This window comes from Haliotis cracherodii, unplaced genomic scaffold, assembly GCF_022045235.1.
Source record: "Haliotis cracherodii isolate W230 unplaced genomic scaffold, xgHalCrac1.p SCAF_26, whole genome shotgun sequence".
In the NCBI taxonomy this organism is placed as follows: domain Eukaryota; kingdom Metazoa; phylum Mollusca; class Gastropoda; order Lepetellida; family Haliotidae; genus Haliotis; species Haliotis cracherodii.
The window spans coordinates 1,719,047-1,740,787 of NW_027266282.1; the positions used below are offsets into that span (position 1 = coordinate 1,719,047).

The window sequence follows — 21,741 nt, forward strand, 5'->3', positions numbered from 1 at the left end:
AAAAGAGATAGACATACCTTGTTGTTTAGATCCTCCATGCTTATAGACAACTCAGTCATAAGGGCAGTCAGATTTTCCACACGTGATTCCAGTTTTTCTAATTGTTCCTGTTGTAGTGTATCCTAGGGAAATAAATTCAAGTTTGTCAAACGAACCCAAAATATTTCACTCTAACAGCTTGAAATTGTGTTATTAAATGGTCTTTTTGTAGCAATGCTGACAAGACTAAAAGAAGCCTAGACCAGGTGCTATACTATGATAATACCATTAATCCTGCAACAAGTACCAAGTTGAAGGATCACATACAGTAATATTACCGGTGGAATCACCGTAATTCGAGCCCTGGACACCTAATAGACCCCTGATCGATGTGTTGCGTGGGAATACGGTAGTTATTTTGTAGAGAAGTCACACTAGCCATCAATAAGACAATGATTATTTGGCACACCAGACTCAACAAATATCACAATACTTTCTTTTCTCCTATTCTGTCTCTAATTCATATCCTTGATTGAGGCATTTGCAAATTTGATATTTCAAACAATTTTTATTGCTCACAAGGTGGAAAAGTACATATATCCCTGTACAAAGCTCAGAAGCCTATTGACACAACTCTCCAATTGCGAACAACACCTCATCATACATCGGTAATTCCTGTACACTACAAGTGACATGAAACTGCAACCAGGTACACAGTGAGTACCTACCTATACATCAGCCCTGATGCAGCACCCAGGTACACAGTGAGTACCTACCTATACATCAGCCCTGATGCAGCAACCAGGTACACAGTGAGTACCTACCTATACATCAGCCCTGATGTAGCAACCAGGTACACAGTGAGTACCTACCTATACATCAGCCCTGATGCAGCAACCAGGTACACAGTGAGTACCTACCTATACATCAGCCCTGATGCAGCAACCAGGTACACAGTGAGTACCTACCTATACATCAGCCCTGATGCAGTAACCAGGTACACAGTGAGTACCTACCTATACATCAGCCCTGATGTAGCAACCAGGTACACAGTGAGTACCTACCTATACATCAGCCCTGATGCAGTAACCAGGTACACAGTGAGTACCTACCTATACATCAGCCCTGATGCAGTAACCAGGTACACAGTGAGTACCTACCTATACATCAGCCCTGATGCAGCAACCAGGTACACAGTGAGTACCTACCTATACATCAGCCCTGATGCAGCAACCAGGTACACAGTGAGTACCTACCTATACATCAGCCCTGATGTAGCAACCAGGTACACAGTGAGTACCTACCTATACATCAGCCCTGATGCAGCAACCAGGTACACAGTGAGTACCTACCTATACATCAGCCCTGATGCAGCAACCAGGTACACAGTGAGTACCTACCTATACATCAGCCCTGATGCAGCAACCAGGTACACAGTGAGTACTTACCTATACATCAGCCCTGATGCAGTAACCAGGTACACAGTGAGTACCTACCTATACATCAGCCCTGATGCAGCACCCAGGTACACAGTGAGTACCTACCTATACATCAGCTCTGATGCAGCAACCAGGTACACAGTGAGTACTTACCTATACATCAGCTCTGATGTAGCAACCAGGTACACAGTGAGTACCTACCTATACATCAGCCCTGATGCAGTAACCAGGTACACAGTGAGTACCTACCTATACATCAGCCCTGATGCAGCAACCAGGTACACAGTGAGTACCTACCTATACATCAGCTCTGATGCAGCAACCAGGTACACAGTGAGTACCTACCTATACATCAGCCCTGATGCAGCAACCAGGTACACAGTGAGTACCTACCTATACATCAGATCTGATGCAGCAACCAGGTACACAGTGAGTACCTACCTATACATCAGCCCTGATGCAGCAACCAGGTACACAGTGAGTACTTACCTATACATCAGCCCTGATGCAGCAACCAGGTACACAGTGAGTACCTACCTATACATCAGCCCTGATGCAGCAACCAGGTACACAGTGAGTACCTACCTATACATCAGCCCTGATGCAGCAACCAGGTACACAGTGAGTACCTACCTATACATCAGATCTGATGCAGCAACCAGGTACACAGTGAGTACCTAACTATACATCAGCCCTGATGCAGCAACCAGGTACACAGTGAATACCTACCTATACATCAGCTCTGATGTAGCAACCAGGTACACAGTGAGTACCTACCTATACATCAGCCCTGATGCAGCAACCAGGTACACAGTGAGTACTTACCTATACATCAGCCCTGATGCAGCAACCAGGTACACAGTGAGTACTTACCTATACATCAGCCCTGATGCAGCAACCAGGTACACAGTGAGTACCTACCTATACATCAGCCCTGATGCAGCAACCAGGTACACAGTGAGTACCTACCTATACATCAGCCCTGATGCAGCAACCAGGTACACAGTGAGTACCTACCTATACATCAGCCCTGATGCAGCAACCAGGTACACAGTGAGTACCTACCTATACATCAGATCTGATGTAGCAACCAGGTACACAGTGAGTACCTACCTATACATCAGCTCGGATGTAGCAACCAGGTACACAGTGAGTACCTACCTATACATCAGCCCTGATGCAGCAACCAGGTACACAGTGAGTACCTACCTATACATCAGCCCTGATGCAGCAACCAGGTACACAGTGAGTACCTACCTATACATCAGCCCTGATGCAGCAACCAGGTACACAGTGAGTACCTACCTATACATCAGCTCTGATGCAGCAACCAGGTACACAGTGAGTACCTACCTATACATCAGCCCTGATGCAGCAACCAGGTACACAGTGAGTACCTACCTATACATCAGCCCTGATGCAGCAACCAGGTACACAGTGAGTACCTACCTATACATCAGCCCTGATGCAGCAACCAGGTACACAGTGAGTACCTACCTATACATCAGCCCTGATGCAGCAACCAGGTACACAGTGAGTACCTACCTATACATCAGCCCTGATGCAGGAACCAGGTACACAGTGAGTACCTACCTATACATCAGCCCTGATGTAGCAACCAGGTACACAGTGAGTACCTACCTATACATCAGCCCTGATGTAGCAACCAGGTACACAGTGAGTACCTACCTATACATCAGCCCTGATGCAGCAACCAGGTACACAGTGAGTACCTACCTATACATCAGCCCTGATGTAGCAACCAGGTACACAGTGAGTACCTACCTATACATCAGCCCTGATGCAGCAACCAGGTACACAGTGAGTACCTACCTATACATCAGCCCTGATGCAGCAACCAGGTACACAGTGAGTACCTACCTATACATCAGCCCTGATGCAGCAACCAGGTACACAGTGAGTACCTACCTATACATCAGCCCTGATGCAGCAACCAGGTACACAGTGAGTACCTACCTATACATCAGCCCTGATGTAGCAACCAGGTACACAGTGAGTACCTACCTATACATCAGCCCTGATGCAGCAACCAGGTACACAGTGAGTACCTACCTATACATCAGCCCTGATGTAGTAACCAGGTACACAGTGAGTACCTACCTATACATCAGCTCTGATGCAGCAACCAGGTACACAGTGAGTACTTACCTATACATCAGATCTGATGCAGCAACCAGGTACACAGTGAGTACCTACCTATACATCAGCCCTGATGCAGGAACCAGGTACACAGTGAGTACCTACCTATACATCAGCCCTGATGCAGCAACCAGGTACACAGTGAGTACCTACCTATACATCAGCCCTGATGTAGCAACCAGGTACACAGTGAGTACCTACCTATACATCAGCCCTGATGTAGCAACCAGGTACACAGTGAGTACCTACCTATACATCAGCCCTGATGCAGCAACCAGGTACACAGTGAGTACCTACCTATACATCAGCCCTGATGTAGCAACCAGGTACACAGTGAGTACCTACCTATACATCAGCCCTGATGTAGCAACCAGGTACACAGTGAGTACCTACCTATACATCAGCCCTGATGCAGCAACCAGGTACACAGTGAGTACCTACCTATACATCAGATCTGATGCAGTAACCAGGTACACAGTGAGTACCTACCTATACATCAGCCCTGATGCAGCAACCAGGTACACAGTGAGTACCTACCTATACATCAGCCCTGATGTAGCAACCAGGTACACAGTGAGTACCTACCTATACATCAGATCTGATGCAGCAACCAGGTACACAGTGAGTACCTACCTATACATCAGCCCTGATGCAGCAACCAGGTACACAGTGAGTACCTACCTATACATCAGCCCTGATGCAGCAACCAGGTACACAGTGAGTACCTACCTATACATCAGCTCTGATGCAGCAACCAGGTACACAGTGAGTACCTACCTATACATCAGCCCTGATGTAGCAACCAGGTACACAGTGAGTACCTACCTATACATCAGCCCTGATGCAGCAACCAGGTACACAGTGAGTACCTACCTATACATCAGATCTGATGCAGTAACCAGGTACACAGTGAGTACCTACCTATACATCAGCCCTGATGCAGCAACCAGGTACACAGTGAGTACCTACCTATACATCAGCCCTGATGTAGCAACCAGGTACACAGTGAGTACCTACCTATACATCAGATCTGATGCAGCAACCAGGTACACAGTGAGTACCTACCTATACATCAGCCCTGATGCAGCAACCAGGTACACAGTGAGTACCTACCTATACATCAGCCCTGATGTAACAACCAGGTACACAGTGAGTACCTACCTATACATCAGCCCTGATGCAGCAACCAGGTACACAGTGAGTACCTACCTATACATCAGCCCTGATGCAGCAACCAGGTACACAGTGAGTACCTACCTATACATCAGCCCTGATGCAGCAACCAGGTACACAGTGAGTACCTACCTATACATCAGCCCTGATGCAGCAACCAGGTACACAGTGAGTACCTACCTATACATCAGCCCTGATGCAGGAACCAGGTACACAGTGAGTACCTACCTATACATCAGCCCTGATGCAGCAACCAGGTACACAGTGAGTACCTACCTATACATCAGCCCTGATGCAGCAACCAGGTACACAGTGAGTACCTACCTATACATCAGCCCTGATGCAGCAACCAGGTACACAGTGAGTACCTACCTATACATCAGCCCTGATGTAGCAACCAGGTACACAGTGAGTACCTACCTATACATCAGCCCTGATGCAGCAACCAGGTACACAGTGAGTACCTACCTATACATCAGCCCTGATGCAGCAACCAGGTACACAGTGAGTACCTACCTATACATCAGCCCTGATGTAGCAACCAGGTACACAGTGAGTACCTACCTATACATCAGCCCTGATGCAGCAACCAGGTACACAGTGAGTACCTACCTATACATCAGCCCTGATGCAGCAACCAGGTACACAGTGAGTACCTACCTATACATCAGCCCTGATGCAGCAACCAGGTACACAGTGAGTACCTACCTATACATCAGCCCTGATGCAGCAACCAGGTACACAGTGAGTACCTACCTATACATCAGCCCTGATGCAGTAACCAGGTACACAGTGAGTACCTACCTATACATCAGCCCTGATGCAGCAACCAGGTACACAGTGAGTACCTACCTATACATCAGCCCTGATGCAGCAACCAGGTACACAGTGAGTACCTACCTATACATCAGCCCTGATGCAGCAACCAGGTACACAGTGAGTACCTACCTATACATCAGCTCTGATGCAGCAACCAGGTACACAGTGAGTACCTACCTATACATCAGCCCTGATGCAGCAACCAGGTACACAGTGAGTACCTACCTATACATCAGCCCTGATGCAGCAACCAGGTACACAGTGAGTACCTACCTATACATCAGCTCTGATGCAGCAACCAGGTACACAGTGAGTACCTACCTATACATCAGCCCTGATGCAGCAACCAGGTACACAGTGAGTACCTACCTATACATCAGCCCTGATGCAGCAACCAGGTACACAGTGAGTACCTACCTATACATCAGCCCTGATGCAGCAACCAGGTACACAGTGAGTACCTAACTATACATCAGATCTGATGCAGCAACCAGGTACACAGTGAGTACCTACCTATACATCAGCCCTGATGCAGCAACCAGGTACACAGTGAGTACCTACCTATACATCAGCCCTGATGTAGCAACCAGGTACACAGTGAGTACCTACCTATACATCAGCCCTGATGTAGCAACCAGGTACACAGTGAGTACCTACCTATACATCAGCCCTGATGCAGCAACCAGGTACACAGTGAGTACCTACCTATACATCAGCCCTGATGCAGCAACCAGGTACACAGTGAGTACCTACCTATACATCAGCCCTGATGCAGCAACCAGGTACACAGTGAGTACCTACCTATACATCAGCCCTGATGCAGCAACCAGGTACACAGTGAGTACCTACCTATACATCAGCCCTGATGCAGCAACCAGGTACACAGTGAGTACCTACCTATACATCAGCCCTGATGCAGCAACCAGGTACACAGTGAGTACCTACCTATACATCAGCCCTGATGCAGCAACCAGGTACACAGTGAGTACCTACCTATACATCAGCCCTGATGCAGCAACCAGGTACACAGTGAGTACCTACCTATACATCAGCCCTGATGTAGCAACCAGGTACACAGTGAGTACCTACCTATACATCAGCCCTGATGCAGCAACCAGGTACACAGTGAGTACCTACCTATACATCAGCCCTGATGCAGCAACCAGGTACACAGTGAGTACTTACCTATACATCAGCTCTGATGCAGCAACCAGGTACACAGTGAGTACCTACCTATACATCAGCCCTGATGCAGCAACCAGGTACACAGTGAGTACCTACCTATACATCAGCCCTGATGCAGCAACCAGGTACACAGTGAGTACCTACCTATACATCAGCCCTGATGCAGCAACCAGGTACACAGTGAGTACCTACCTATACATCAGCCCTGATGCAGCAACCAGGTACACAGTGAGTACCTACCTATACATCAGCCCTGATGCAGCAACCAGGTACACAGTGAGTACCTACCTATACATCAGCCCTGATGCAGCAACCAGGTACACAGTGAGTACCTACCTATACATCAGCCCTGATGCAGCAACCAGGTACACAGTGAGTACCTACCTATACATCAGCCCTGATGCAGCAACCAGGTACACAGTGAGTACCTACCTATACATCAGCCCTGATGCAGCAACCAGGTACACAGTGAGTACCTACCTATACATCAGCCCTGATGCAGCAACCAGGTACACAGTGAGTACCTACCTATACATCAGCCCTGATGCAGCAACCAGGTACACAGTGAGTACCTACCTATACATCAGCCCTGATGCAGCAACCAGGTACACAGTGAGTACTTACCTATACATCAGCTCTGATGCAGCAACCAGGTACACAGTGAGTACCTACCTATACATCAGCCCTGATGCAGCAACCAGGTACACAGTGAGTACCTACCTATACATCAGCCCTGATGCAGCAACCAGGTACACAGTGAGTACCTACCTATACATCAGCCCTGATGCAGCAACCAGGTACACAGTGAGTACCTACCTATACATCAGCCCTGATGCAGCAACCAGGTACACAGTGAGTACCTACCTATACATCAGCCCTGATGCAGCAACCAGGTACACAGTGAGTACCTACCTATACATCAGCCCTGATGCAGCAACCAGGTACACAGTGAGTACCTACCTATACATCAGCCCTGATGCAGCAACCAGGTACACAGTGAGTACCTACCTATACATCAGCCCTGATGCAGCAACCAGGTACACAGTGAGTACCTACCTATACATCAGCCCTGATGCAGCAACCAGGTACACAGTGAGTACCTACCTATACATCAGCCCTGATGCAGCAACCAGGTACACAATGGACATGTGTACACAGTGAGGACCTACCTTTACCTCAGTTCTGCCTGTCACATTGTTAAAATGAGCGATTGTTTTATTAAGTAGTCTCATCATATCCTCAGACTGTTTCTTGAAGCGATGGCTCAACTCATCTAGGAACCTGCACAACAAAAGTATTCGAAGTCAAAGGAATGAATATTAAGTGTTAATATAAAGTGTTTTGTGTATAGTGCATAACACAGAGATGTTCTTTCCATCTGTTGATTATATTTTGATATAATGTAGTATATAGAAGCTTAACTTTCAAAGGGGGAAAGGGTGTCTTAAATCCATAGAATACTTTTTGTACGGATACAATAAGCTGTGATGAAAATAGTACCTGCTGCTGAGAGAGACGTTCAGTTCAAGTGCTTTAATACGGTTTGTAAGCCTCATAATAGCAGTCTCCCTCTTGGCTACAGGGGCCAGTGGAACCTGCATGAGATCAAGGGGCTTGTCTTTGTTAGCTGTGATATTCTCTGCTTTAACAACACTCTCTGTCACATCAGACTCTTGACCAGGGCTGTCCTTGTGTTCATCCACCTCCTCATCCAACATTGTAGCAATAACTTTGGTGGGTAGAGTGTCTACGCTGCTGGAAACAACCACAGCTGGAGATGGAGACACTTTGCTGCTGACTGATGTTTTCCCGAGGTCTTCAGCTTGAGTGTCACTTGTCGAGGGTTGTTGTGTCTCTAGCACTGGGGTGTGAGTCAACTTGTGGGAATCCTCCACAAAGGATGGGGTGCTGCTAGGCTTGAGGTGAGGCACTACCTCATTCTCCTGTTGGCTGCTACTCACTGAGGGGCTAGACTCAGAAGGCTTTGAGAAATCCTGCTCAGCTTCAAGGGTCACTGTCACAGATTCTTTTGTCTTTATTCCAGTAATACTCTGGGTTTTGACCACCAATGTATCTGTTGTTGTGTCGGGTACAGACTTCTTACTGTCATCATCATCAGTAGATATCTTGTGAGCGGATATAGATCTGTCCCCTTTATCTGCCTGTGTTTCCTGCAGACTGAAGCTGCCTGCAGTATTTGCTGATCTCTCTGTTGTGTGAGGCACTGGACTTTCCTCCATCCAACTTTGTGAGAGAGTGGTGTCTGCCACAGGTGTGCTGCTGGTGTCTGACAAAGTCCTGGTAGAAGTGTCTGTCTTCTGTCTGGAGGAGGGGGCCACAGTGGATTCCAGCTGTGAGGAACATGTCTGTGTGATCTTGTTACTTAGCATTGTCTGAATATAGGAGCAAACCATACGATGAGGGCTTGTTTTGTTGTGCTGTGAAGGTGTGGTACAAATCTCCACAGCACCCGGATACTGAGATGACAACAATGTCACCAGATTCTCATTCCCACTGTGCTCACTAGGTATCTGTTCATCATCTTGAAGTTTGGTTACAATAGGCAGATCTGAAAGCAATATGTATATACATGAAAGTTCCACACAACAAACAGCATGCCTCTGACAGTAGCCATGGCATCATGTAACTTATATTTGTAAGTTGGAATACAGAATTGTTTGATTCCAAGATACATGAAATCAATATTCTTACCTGAAAGTTGTAAATGCCGAATATTTACGGACTGTATCTATTTCTAAGTGCAGCTTGAATGACACTTTTGATTGAGTTTCAGAATATTTTCTTCCCATTTAAATGATAAGCTTTCAGATATACTTTGTGCCTGTGTTTCTATTTAACTTCTTGTTACAACCAACAACACAGTTGTTATTGTTTAGACATAGCATTTCATCAGGTTCTTATAATCAATCACAAAACGTATGTGCAACAACTTGAACAATTTGGACACATCCCCATTCCCTTACTGTCCAGACCCCAATAAGGCAACACAAGTGTTGATAGCTCACAAACTGTGTGAAATGAAGCTAGAACCAACTGCAAGGGTAATGGGTTTGTAGTCTCCTATGACTAGTAACAGGTGGACTGTAAGACACCTGTCCATATCTGTTGTCTGCTGCACCCACCTGTTGGTCCTGCCTGACTGCTGGGTAGAGGTACTGTCACTGTGGGGACATCTCCACTGCTCTCCCACCTCATCTCACCAACTCTAAAGTTGCATACCAAAGTCTGTCAATCTCACATGCAAACCTTCAGACCACAAAAAATATTAACACCAAAACAAAGTGCTCAATATACCATGTCCTTTAGAAATGTATTTTTAGGGTAAAAATATTATTATACTAATCCTGACACTACTCATTTCTACACATTTCCGAAAGGTAGTAGAAACTTCCTGAACAGTGTTCCCAGAGAAGAGAGAACACATCTCACCTGAACGAACCCCAGGAGCGCGCGATCGCACGGGAAGCATGTGACCTACCTGCTAACTGATCACTCTCTCATTTCCCGTACTTAAATCATCTGAAACAGGGTAAGAAGGGACGGTGGGGTGGGTGCTTTAGCGTATGAGTCAGGATAAGTATAAATAATATTTTTACCCTAAGAAATACATATTTTATCTTATCCTGACTCACACTTGATGCTTGAATACAACAGGTGGTTGTGGGTTCCACCTGTTTGGGGTTCAGATAGAGGTCTGTTCTTTAACCCCTGGGAACATGATATTCTTCTTACTTCCTTCTGTATTACCACCTTCTTTTTGTGACAGAGAGAAGTAAATCTGTATGTGGATTTTGTAAAGGTCACTTACTTTGAACGAATAAGTAGTTAAGAAAAGGACATAATCTTAACATAAACATTTCACTCATGCTCTGAATTCTACAGTAAAACAGGGGAACATGGACTTTCAGTCATGGTTATGAGACAGTAACCTGACGTCAATAAGTGAATATTGGTTAAGTTTTCTGGTAGGAGTTAATTGTTGCGCGATCACTAGTGGTCCCAACTGGTGAATTCCAGCCACATCTTGTGTAGAAAAATCTCTGAGGTAATGGTTAGCGAAAACCGTATCTGATCTCCAGAAACAGCCTCCATAATTGTCGGGATGGAGTAATGGCTCTTACTTTATGGGGGTTGGAGGCTGACAGGGAGGGGGCTAGCCCTGACTGTTCTGAAGGCTCTGAGAATTACTACTCTCATCCAGAAGGAAATTGTTGTTCTGGATACTTCTGTACTATTTTCCTAGATAACAGAATGAACAACCTTCTTTTTTTGTCGTTTGGAGTTCATCGTCTGGGCTGACTTAATCTGCATCTGGTCCTTAGAATCTTCCTTCCTTGTCGGTGCTTCTAACATGGCCATCAAAGGTGGTTTGACCGTCCCATGTCTGCCGAAGAAGAGGCTTCGTATACAGGTCTTACCAATGGGAGGTAGTTATGAGTCCCTGTCGCCGTAACAAGGTCAGCAGACGTTGAGCTGATGTGTTCTGAGATGAATTCCTAGTATTCTTTTGTGTGATCATTGTAGCCCTTGTGATATAGTGGCCTTGGCGGTCGATGTATTAATGTTCTTGGTGACTTGGTGGAATAGTCAGTATGGATATCTTCCCCTTTTATACAATACGTATCTGCCAGTGATGGCTCTCTAGATGGTGATGAGATAGGTGATCTATCTGCAATCCAGGTAAGTAATTAATGGTCTGGATAAAAAGAGGTACGAACAGCAGATCGGGACTTATCTTCAAAAAAGGCCTGTACACATTGTCATCTTATAAAAGGAATGACGTACAAGGGTTCGGAGCTGTAGATGAACAGTGGGAAGTCTGTAAAGTCTCTTCAGAACAGGATAAAGACGGCATATGCTGATTGGAATCTTGAGCTAATGTCTGATGTTGTTGCACTGCAAGCAAAACTTGGTGACTAAGTTGGAGTCCGTAGTAGGCTGTGTGAACCTGGCAGGCGGGGCGAACCCTATAGGTTGTGCACAGGTAGGTAGCTGTCACTGTGAAAGAGCCACCGGCGGCACAAAGGTCTGCACCTCTGTGTAGATGGGTTGCTGCGTGAAGGCTCTCTGCATGCAGGTAGGCTGCACGAACCCCTAGACAAACCCTTAGGGCTGCACAAAGGCTGAGGCCTGCGTGAAGGTCTGCACCTGCATGAGGGACGAATCCAACATAAGGGGGTTGTTCCTACGTCGCAGATGTTATCTGCTATGTGGTGGAATATCTATAATGTAGACTTCATAGACCCCTTATCAGCTGCAGCAGTCTGCTTTGTGATATTCACATTAGCACAGATGTGTTGATGCTTTGTTGGCGTTGACTTCGATGAAGTAGAAGAAGTATTCTTCTTCGCCAGCAATTGCAGATTTTTCTTAGTGACGCAGGCAACCACAGATAATTTTTCTTCAGTCTGGTTGTACCCTTTACAGGGGTGTCAACACTTCTACTGCCCAGGGAAGTCGCTCAGGGATAATCTGTAAAGAAGGCAGATAAGTATATACTTTCCCTAGAAAGTCTATCTATTTTCCTCTGAAGAGGGTGTAGATGTGGTGTGGTGTTTTTCTGTTTCTGACAAACAAATTTATATGAAAACGTGTTAATTTTGAAAGGGTGGCACGGATAACAAAGCTTAGGAAATCTTTCCTCAACCACCCGGTTGGCATGAAAATGAGAGAATGACGAGTAACCGGTCTTGGTCAAATACTTCCGTTGCGCATGCACAGTCCTGAGGTGCATTCGGATGAGATGTTTTCTCTGTTGTCTGGGAACACAGTTCAGGCAGTTTCCACTACCTTTCAGGGGGGCACGGGTGGCCAAGTCATCTAAGGCACCGCGATTCGCTGTGCAGAGTTGCGTCCCTTGGGCACGCCAGAAACCTATGATTGTGGGTTCGAATCCTGGTTCACCCCGATTATTTTTCTAGGATTACAAGCACCATACCCGTGCTCGTGGGTTTCACCGAAGTGGTAAAATCCGAGACCTGCATCACCTCGGGCTTTTCTCCCACATTAAGCTGATACGCCGCGATGTGGAATACTGTTAAAAGCGGCGTTAAACCCAACTCACTCACTCACTACCTTTTGGAAATGAGTAGATATATGCAATAAGTATGTGTTAAGATAAAATTATATGACTTTACAGTCACAGAAAAGTTCCTGCTTGTCTTGATGATACATCTGATTGTGCCAAACTGTGGTTAGTCCCAAATGTGAAGTCCCTGGAGAACAAGTGACATTACGTGGAACCCTGTCCAACTCAACTGTCCATGACACTGACACCATATGATTCTTTCTATTCTTCAAATGCTTTCCATAACGTTTAATCAAGTAAATTTGTGTTGATAATTCTTATCAAAAGTTCATATATTACAACGAACACTAAATTATATTTACAAAACCAAAAACTAAAGCAAGTCCTCAATGGATGTATGATGTGTCTGCAAACTATGACACTAGGGCTATTTCTCCTGCAAAACTTTGTGTGGGAGAGAGTACTGCAAATCCCCCCATACTGATGGCATTATTGCCTGGTCACCGGAATAGCGTGCATTCCCATTGATTTCTCAGCTCCAAGTACATCACTTGCTTGATAACAGTGTTAGTATTTACACCAAACATCGCATTCCTTGTAACATAGAAGCTTATAGTGACAGAACTATCTCCGTTGTTCGTCCCATTACATTACAAAGTCCTTATGGTAAACAAACTATAGATTTACAATGTCATTGGTTGAGTATTAGTTCATAGAAAATAGTTACAAGTGAGTAATAACAATTCAGTGAAGATATATTATTTACACTTAATTACAGTTGTGTGGCCATCAAGTATAGACATTGGGCGTCAGTCACTTCCTGGTTGAAGGGAGATAACCTGGGGCATGGAACACACAATACAGTACTGTCTACAACACTAACATTACGGCACAGACTTCATGAGGAACAGTTAGGAAAATTAAATGTGACTGTCAAGAATACTTAACAATTATATCATAGTGCATTTTCTAACATAATTATATATATGTGAGCAGTAGATACTATACTCAAACCAAAACTTTCACCATCAAACAATAAACATTTAATGTTTAGTTCTAAAGTACAAACCACTTGGATAACATGTGATGTTTAACAGGAAGTCCAAGCAGTTTCACACAGTAAATATGTCGTCAAAGTATGTCTGAGAGTACCGTACAATGTCAAGATCTCATAATGTGACTGAATTTTACAATCCACTCTATTAATTGTTGTTTGATGTGTTTCTGCCTAAACACTATCATCACTCTAGTTAAAATTAATCAAGGATCACCTGTATGTGTTGTCTGTTAAATTGCCTATCAGGTTTGAAAAAATGCTTTCAAATAACTATTTTCTTTTCAGCAATGTAGTCATCAGCAAAATTAATAGAGTGACATGCATGTGATACTACTGGCAGGACCAATCAGAATGCAGGATTCTTAAATGTAAGTGTAGAATGAGGATTGCATTTTGGTCCTTCACATGTCATGTTGCACCCTCCAAGAGGAACTGGGCCTTCCACTTACTTGGTGTCAGCTTCTGGCACACAGGGCAGCAAGTAGCCATCATGGGAGTAGTTCCCCCCAACAACATCCGTCTCACCTGCAGCAGAAGTACTTTCCATATGATCAGTGGCACTAATGGACAAGTAGGAACCAAGCACGAATGGACAAGTAGGAACCAAGCACGAATGGACAAGTAGGAACCAAGCACGAATGTCAGGAGAAACACATGGTACAACATGCTTGAAATCAAAGCAGTGAAACTTCATTAACACAAAGGTTTAACCTTTTATCAGTTGTGTTGCTGAAGGTAAAGGTCTTACTTTGATGCCATAAATAGAACTGAACCCATAATTAGTTACCAACATAAGAATTTCACCTATTTCTGAGAAACAGTTCTAGAAACTAGTAAATGTTCTGCTCTGAGAGTAACTATTAATGTACATCTGCATCATGGGTGTATGGCTCATAACATGACAATAAAAATATATACAATACAATTCCAAACCATAATGTCTAGCGCCTTCAGCTGACTTAATATGAGAGTTACATGCACTTCTGACTGATAACGTCAGCAAGCACAGCAAGAAAATATAATTCAAGTTTCAGCAAAGTTAGACTTCCAACTGAGTCCATATCAATTCAGCAGGGCATTAGCCTATGGCAACATGAGGTAGTTATGGTAATATGATGCCATCTCCTACCACTTGAGAAAAATCTGTTTTCTACATGTTCTAGTAAGTTGTAACAGCTGAATATTATTATCACAATTCAGAAAGAAAAGAAAGTAGCCATGGGGCAGGCATATCCTGTAAATCAGGAAAGTTTTGCAATCAGGACAGTACTTTGAAACCTGTAGCTTCATGACGCAGATAGTTTGTCAGACCAACAACAAACAAAATGTACGGAGGCATATTTCTTTTAGCCCCTTCCAGAACTTTGTGAAACCAGCCAATACATCACTGCAAACATAATCTCTCACATCCTGTTTCCTTAATTACATTACATGTGCTATTGACAGCTGCTAGAAAGAATTTCATGGTGCAAAACTTTCCAAATTTACAGAATTGAGGACACTGGATGAGAAAACCAATTGAGACCACAGCTCAAATTTCAGCAAACACATTAAGCAAGCCTTGATACAGGGGGTAGCTTAAATAGCACAAGATTCAGCTTCAATATTTTAGGCTAAAAGCAATAATAGTCTTTGTTCTCAGTCACTGCCCACATCATCACAAAGTCTGCCGCATGTCTCGTTTTTATTTCCATTTAAAAAAAATAAAATCCTTAAATATTCGGCATCTTAAACACACCACCCCGGCAGCGAAACGCAAAATACTTATGACCAATGCGATCCAATACAATTACTTCCCTTTACATGCACAATGCTTTAATGTGCATCTCGTGTTATGGTCCTCGCGGCAATAGGAGTTTGTGGTCTTGTTTTGCCGTTTGTAAATTAGGTCAATGAAAGCATGAAATTTATGATAAAACGTCACTAGACATGATGATTTACAAATACAATGATATTTGAGTACTGTATGCCGGACAATGTTTCATATGCAGAGATTAAGATTACATGTGTATTTGAACAATGAACACCCTTATAGCCAGATGTGTAATAACAGGACTAACTTTCATACTTCAGTACGGATTTTATGACATGCTTCTCCAGTGTTGTGAGCTCATGATAACATCTTCGCGTTGTGAAATAAAATCAAAGCTCATTGTATGCATGTATAAGGTACACACTAGCAGTCCAATACTAGTCAAATAGTATATTCCAGTATTTTACTCATCAAGGAATACATTTATGAAGGGAGGCCCTTTCCCAGGTGGATTGTACACAACTGTTTATTTGGTTCCATACCAGTTTGAACAACAACAACCAAAAAACACCGCCCACCTGCAAAATATTTCAAAAGCCATTGAGAAACAATTCATTTTTTTAAGGTTTCTTTGGAGATGCTATTTGGTGACACAATGATGACAACTACTGCACCCAATGTCAGACAGACAGACAGACAGCTCCTGATCATCAGACCAGACATCAGGGCTTCTTGTCCGGTGCTCAGTACACAAAGTGCCTTACTTGGAGGATTTCCTGTAGTGCTCTGTTCAGCCTCATCCACATTCAATACCTTCTTCACCAAGTTCATCACTGTGTCTGAAAAACAACCAATATTGAGTTTCATTAACTGAAACAGTCTGGTATTTGGCAGTTATTAATCCTACAGAAAGTTTGTAACTACAACGTCACAACAACATAGAAACATTCTGCACTTTGAGACAATGCTCTTTTCATACATCTCAGGGCAATTCTGTACAATTAGACCTACAGATGTGGTATACAGAGACAAGGAAATGACTGTATCAAGTCTGATTTTACAAGATTGGTCAGGTGATATTTGGCATCCAACAAGCTTGACAGAGTACTGTATGTAAAATACATATTCACATACAATCACGTTATCACTTTCACTTCAAACTTGACAAATACTTCAATCTCAAAATGCTGTTAAAAGATAGAAATTCTATCTATATCAGAAGTATCTGCCTCTATCTGAGCATGCCACTGGCTGCCTCTATCTGAGCATGCCACTGGCCTTTATAGATCAACTCATACTGACTTCAGCCTTCCTCAAGCATCACCAAGTCTCTATTTCAAAACATTTTTTAGCACTTGAAGATTTTCATGCAGATGTTGTTTAAATACAATTTCCATAATATCACAGATATTAGAATGTTTGCATGAGCTGCTTCTAGAAATATTGCAGTCCTACCGAACATATACACTGACTCAAGCTTGTCGCCAACCTACCCTTGGCACTCATAAAGAGGTTTCTTGAGTTGTCCTTGGCTTCATCTTCATCGCCATCCTGAAGGATCACTGCAATAGCAAGGGGCAGGCTCTTGACACAGTAAGCCACACACTGTTTGAAATGGTCAAATCCTGGCTTACCTGGCTCCCTAGAACAGTCACTGCTGATGATGACAAGTGGAAGGTATATGTGGAGTGACAGCAAAAACCCCAATGGTAACATATTGCATACTCTTAGAACTCATATTGTCTTTGATTTTGAATTTTATGTTAGAAATTTAAGGTTTATGGATCATCAAAGGATTTTAAATATCTTAGATGTGGTATTAAACCATTATGTACTGATACCCCTCCCCACACTTTGGTCCAATCCTTGGTAGGGCATATACTAAGTTACATGAAGGATGCCTGAAAATGTTTATAGTAAGCGTAACTGTAAAGTTTGTTTTATGAAACTGCCTATAATGCTTCTATGTTACAGTACACAGAAACATGACCTTGATCTTAGTGAGAGATCAAGACCCAAATGCTTTTAGAATGTGTAAACAACAGGTAGGGAGCACTTTTTAATCTCGTGCTCTTGACCTTTGGCCAAAACAATTACCCAGAACCATTCAAAAGATGTTCATGTCGCTGTTAGGATATTGTTTAGTTATGTGTCAATATCTTTTTGTAGTTTACAAAAACAGTAGCACGGATACAACTACAAACATTTAGGCATATTCAACTTCATTATAAAAGAAATATGAAAGAAAGCAATGGTAACTAACTAATCGACAGAAACATATTATTTCCAGCATGTACAGTACCAGAAATTGCCTGGGCACACCAATTTACATGCGGACGCAGTGTTTTCCACTCAGATAACTATGGGCCAAAGGGACCCTAAATAATTTATTTCAAGGGCCCTTACAGAAAATATGAGCTCCTGTTAAATAATAAAATGTAGTGAACTGTACTGAAATTACTTAAATTACAGGACCTTTATATGAATACATTGTGTGTCCCTTGGGACGCAACATATTTCTATTCCTGCGTCCATTCTATACATTTGTGGGCACTGGATGCACATTTCTACGTCAACTCCTGGGATGAAACATGCCTCACTTGCTATACGTACCAGTTTCATCTTCGGAGTTGGTTGATTCTATGTTCTCATTGTTGTCATCATCATCATCTGCCATTGGTACGCCAAACACTCTGCAAGAAGATTCTAGGAAGGTCAGTGCTGACTACAAGGGCTGAATAGGATTGGTACTTGCATCACACGTGTGTGGAAGTATAGGAGGGTCAGTGATGGCTACAAGAGGTGAGAAGGATTGGTACTTGCATCACACATGTGTGGAAGTATAGGAGGGTCAGTGCTGACTACAAGGGGGTGAGAAGGATTGGTACTTGCATCACACGTGTGTGGAAGTATAGGAGGGTCAGTGCTGACTACAAGGGGGTGAGAAGGATTGGTACTTGCATCACACGTGTGTGGAAGTATAGGAGGGTCAGTGATGGCTACAAGAGGTGAGAGGGATTGGTAGTTGCATCACACATGTGTGGAAGTATAGGAGGGTCAGTGTTGGCTACAAGAGGTGAGAAGGATTGGTACTTGCATCACACGTGTGTGGAAGTATAGGAGGGTCAGTGATGGCTACAAGAGGTGAGAAGGATTGGTACTTGCATCACAAGTGTGTGGAAGTATAGGAGGGTCAGTGATGGCTACAAGAGGTGAGAAGGATTGGTAGTTGCATCACACATGTGTGGAAGTATAGGAGGGTCAGTGATGGCTACAAGAGGTGAGAAGGATTGGTACTTGCATCACACGTGTGTGGAAGTATAGGAGGGTCAGTGATGGCTACAAGAGGTGAGAAGGATTGGTACTTGCATCACACGTGTGTGGAAGTATAGGAGGGTCAGTGCTGGCTACAAGAGGTGAGAAGGATTGGTAGTTGCATCACACATGTGTGGAAGTATAGAAGGGCTAGTGCTGGCTACAAGAGGTGAGAAGGATTGGTACTTGCATCACACGTGTGTGGAAGTATAGAAGGGTCAGTGAAGACTACAAGGGGGTGAGAAGGATTGGTAGTTGCATCACACATGTGTGGAAGTATAGAAGGGCTAGTGCTGGCTACAAGAGGTGAGAAGGATTGGTACTTGCATCACACGTGTGTGGAAGTATAGAAGGGTCAGTGAAGACTACAAGGGGGTGAGAAGGATTGGTACTTGCATCACACGTGTGTGTAAGTATAGAAGGGCTAGTGCTGGCTACAAGTGGTGAGAAGGATTGGTACTTGCATCACATGTGTGTGGAAGTATAGAAGGGCTAGTGCTGGCTACAAGAGGTGAGAAGGATTGGTAGTTGCATCACACGTGTGGAAGTATAGAAGGGCTAGTGATGGCTACAAGAGGTGAGAAGGATTGGTACTTGCATCACACGTGTGTGGAAGTATAGGAGGGTCAGTGCTGACTACAAGGGGGTGAGAAGGATTGGTAGTTGCATCACACGTGTGGAAGTATAGGAGGGTCAGTGCTGACTACAAGGGGGTGAGATGGATTGGTACTTGCATCACACGTGTGTGGAAGTATAGAAGGGCTAGTGCTGGCTACAAGAGGTTAGAAGGATTGGTAGTTGCATCACACATGTGTGGAAGTATAGAAGGGCTAGTGCTGGCTACAAGAGGTGAGAAGGATTGGTAGTTGCATCACACGTGTGTGGAAGTATAGGAGGGTCAGTGTTGGCTACAAGAGGTGAGAAGGATTGGTAGTTGCATCACACATGTGTGGAAGTATAGGAGGGCTAGTGCTGGCTACAAGAGGTGAGAAGGATTGGTACTTGCATCACAGATGTGTGGAAGTATAGGAGGGTCAGTGATGGCTACAAGAGGTGAGAAGGATTGGTAGTTGCATCACACATGTGTGGAAGTATAGGAGGGTCAGTGTTGGCTACAAGAGGTGAGAAGGATTGGTACTTGCATCACACATGTGTGGAAGTATAGGAGGGTCAGTGTTGGCTACAAGAGGTGAGAAGGATTGGTACTTGCATCACACGTGTGTGGAAGTATAGGAGGGTCAGTGCTGGCTACAAGGGTTGAGGTTTTGAATCTTGTTTTAACTATATAAGAACAAGGTTACACTGAGAAAACAACACTTTGATCATAGTTATTGCTCCATGTTGTATTATCAACATTTTCATAAAGACTTCTTTCATGGCCAAACATTTCCATGTGTTCCTATCTGTCAATTTCTACAGCAATGACCTGCTCAGTTTCAGAATGGCATGCAATATTCTCACTAGATGTTTTGTGAAGCAATAATGTACATTTTTCAATATCTGCTCCGGAGATGACCTTACGCTGACGTACAGACGCACGGATGGACTGACTGAGCCCATTTTTTACCCCCTGCAAAACGTGTTGCGATGGATAAAAAATGCAACCCAAACAGTAACATTTTAGCCTGAACATGCCGACATGTAACACCACAACTCACGTACAATTGTGGCTGACTGACCTGAACAAGGTAACAGGACAGAAGTGTTCATTGCTGTAGTGACTGAGCAGCTCCACCTTGACAAACTTCACAAACTGCTGGTCATCCACCTGAAAGGCCTGTGCAGTCTTCTCTTGTGTCGCTTCATACTCGCCCAACTCACGCCAATCTTTGGCTGGAAACCTGCAAGTAGCATTCCCACAATCAATCTGTATTGTTTGCCACACACAAATAATTTGATCACTGTTTCTGAAGTTGGTTGCATTATCTTACCACATGCTCGGTTGTGCTGTTGAGCCATGTTCAGTCAGTCGGAGTCACATTCTTAATGAACATGGAATACTGGAAGACAGAAATGATGTAAGAATGAGGATATATTTACCTGTCACTCAGGGACACTCGAAATGTCTTTGGCTGAGAAGAAAACAGCTCTAAGCTTGCAATTTCCACTGTCTTCACTTGAATTGGTTCACAAAGTTCTATGGCAAACCTAAAACAGTCAACATGAAGCAGTGCAATTCCAGTGTAAATGATACATTATCATCCTATATAATACTGCATTACATGTACCAAACCCCCCAAGACAAGATCAAGATATTTGTTAGAGGAACTTTCTAATGAATACAACACAAAGACTATTTACAGTAGCTGTAATCGGCTTAAGTGATTTGTACCATGTCCTCCTAGACACATTATATCATGTCCCCAACACACAATGTACCATGCCCCAAACACACATTGTACCATGCCTCCCCAACACACATTATACCTTGCCCCCAACACACATTGTACCATGCCCCCCAACACACATTGTACCATGCCCCCCAACACACATTGTACCATGCCCCCCAACACACATTGTACCATGCCCCCCAACACACATTATACCTTGCCCCCAAACACACATTATACCTTGCCCCCCAACACACATTATACCTTGCCCCCAAACACACATTATACCTTGCCCCCAAACACACATTATACCTTGCCCCCCAACACACATTATACCTTGCCCCCCAACACACATTATACCTTGCCCCCAAACACACATTATACCTTGCCCCCAAACACACATTATACCTTGCCCCCAAACACACATTATACCTTGCCCCCAAACACACATTATACCTTGCCCCCAACACACATTGTACCAT

General features: G+C 44.0%; 1 protein-coding gene across 3 annotated transcripts in view; it reads right to left on the minus strand.

Annotated features, from left to right (window-relative positions):
• Positions 1-21,741, minus strand: part of LOC139473096 (SUN domain-containing ossification factor-like) — a 56,824-nt gene that overhangs the window by 10,721 nt on the left and 24,362 nt on the right. For 2 of the 3 annotated variants that reach the window (XM_071255617.1, XM_071255616.1), the window contains exons 5-14: positions 20,970-21,077; positions 20,609-20,770; positions 18,228-18,307; positions 17,108-17,176; positions 16,379-16,453; positions 14,311-14,386; positions 9,899-9,981; positions 8,256-9,324; positions 7,925-8,036; positions 18-122 (exon numbers count right to left, since the gene is read on the minus strand). In XM_071255617.1, coding sequence (XP_071111718.1) covers positions 18-122; positions 7,925-8,036; positions 8,256-9,324; positions 9,899-9,981; positions 14,311-14,386; positions 16,379-16,453; positions 17,108-17,176; positions 18,228-18,307; positions 20,609-20,770; positions 20,970-21,077 — 1,939 coding nt within the window. The remainder of the gene's footprint in view (positions 1-17; positions 123-7,924; positions 8,037-8,255; positions 9,325-9,898; positions 9,982-14,310; positions 14,387-16,378; positions 16,454-17,107; positions 17,177-18,227; positions 18,308-20,608; positions 20,771-20,969; positions 21,078-21,741) is intronic. The other variant, XM_071255618.1, reaches the window with a different exon arrangement.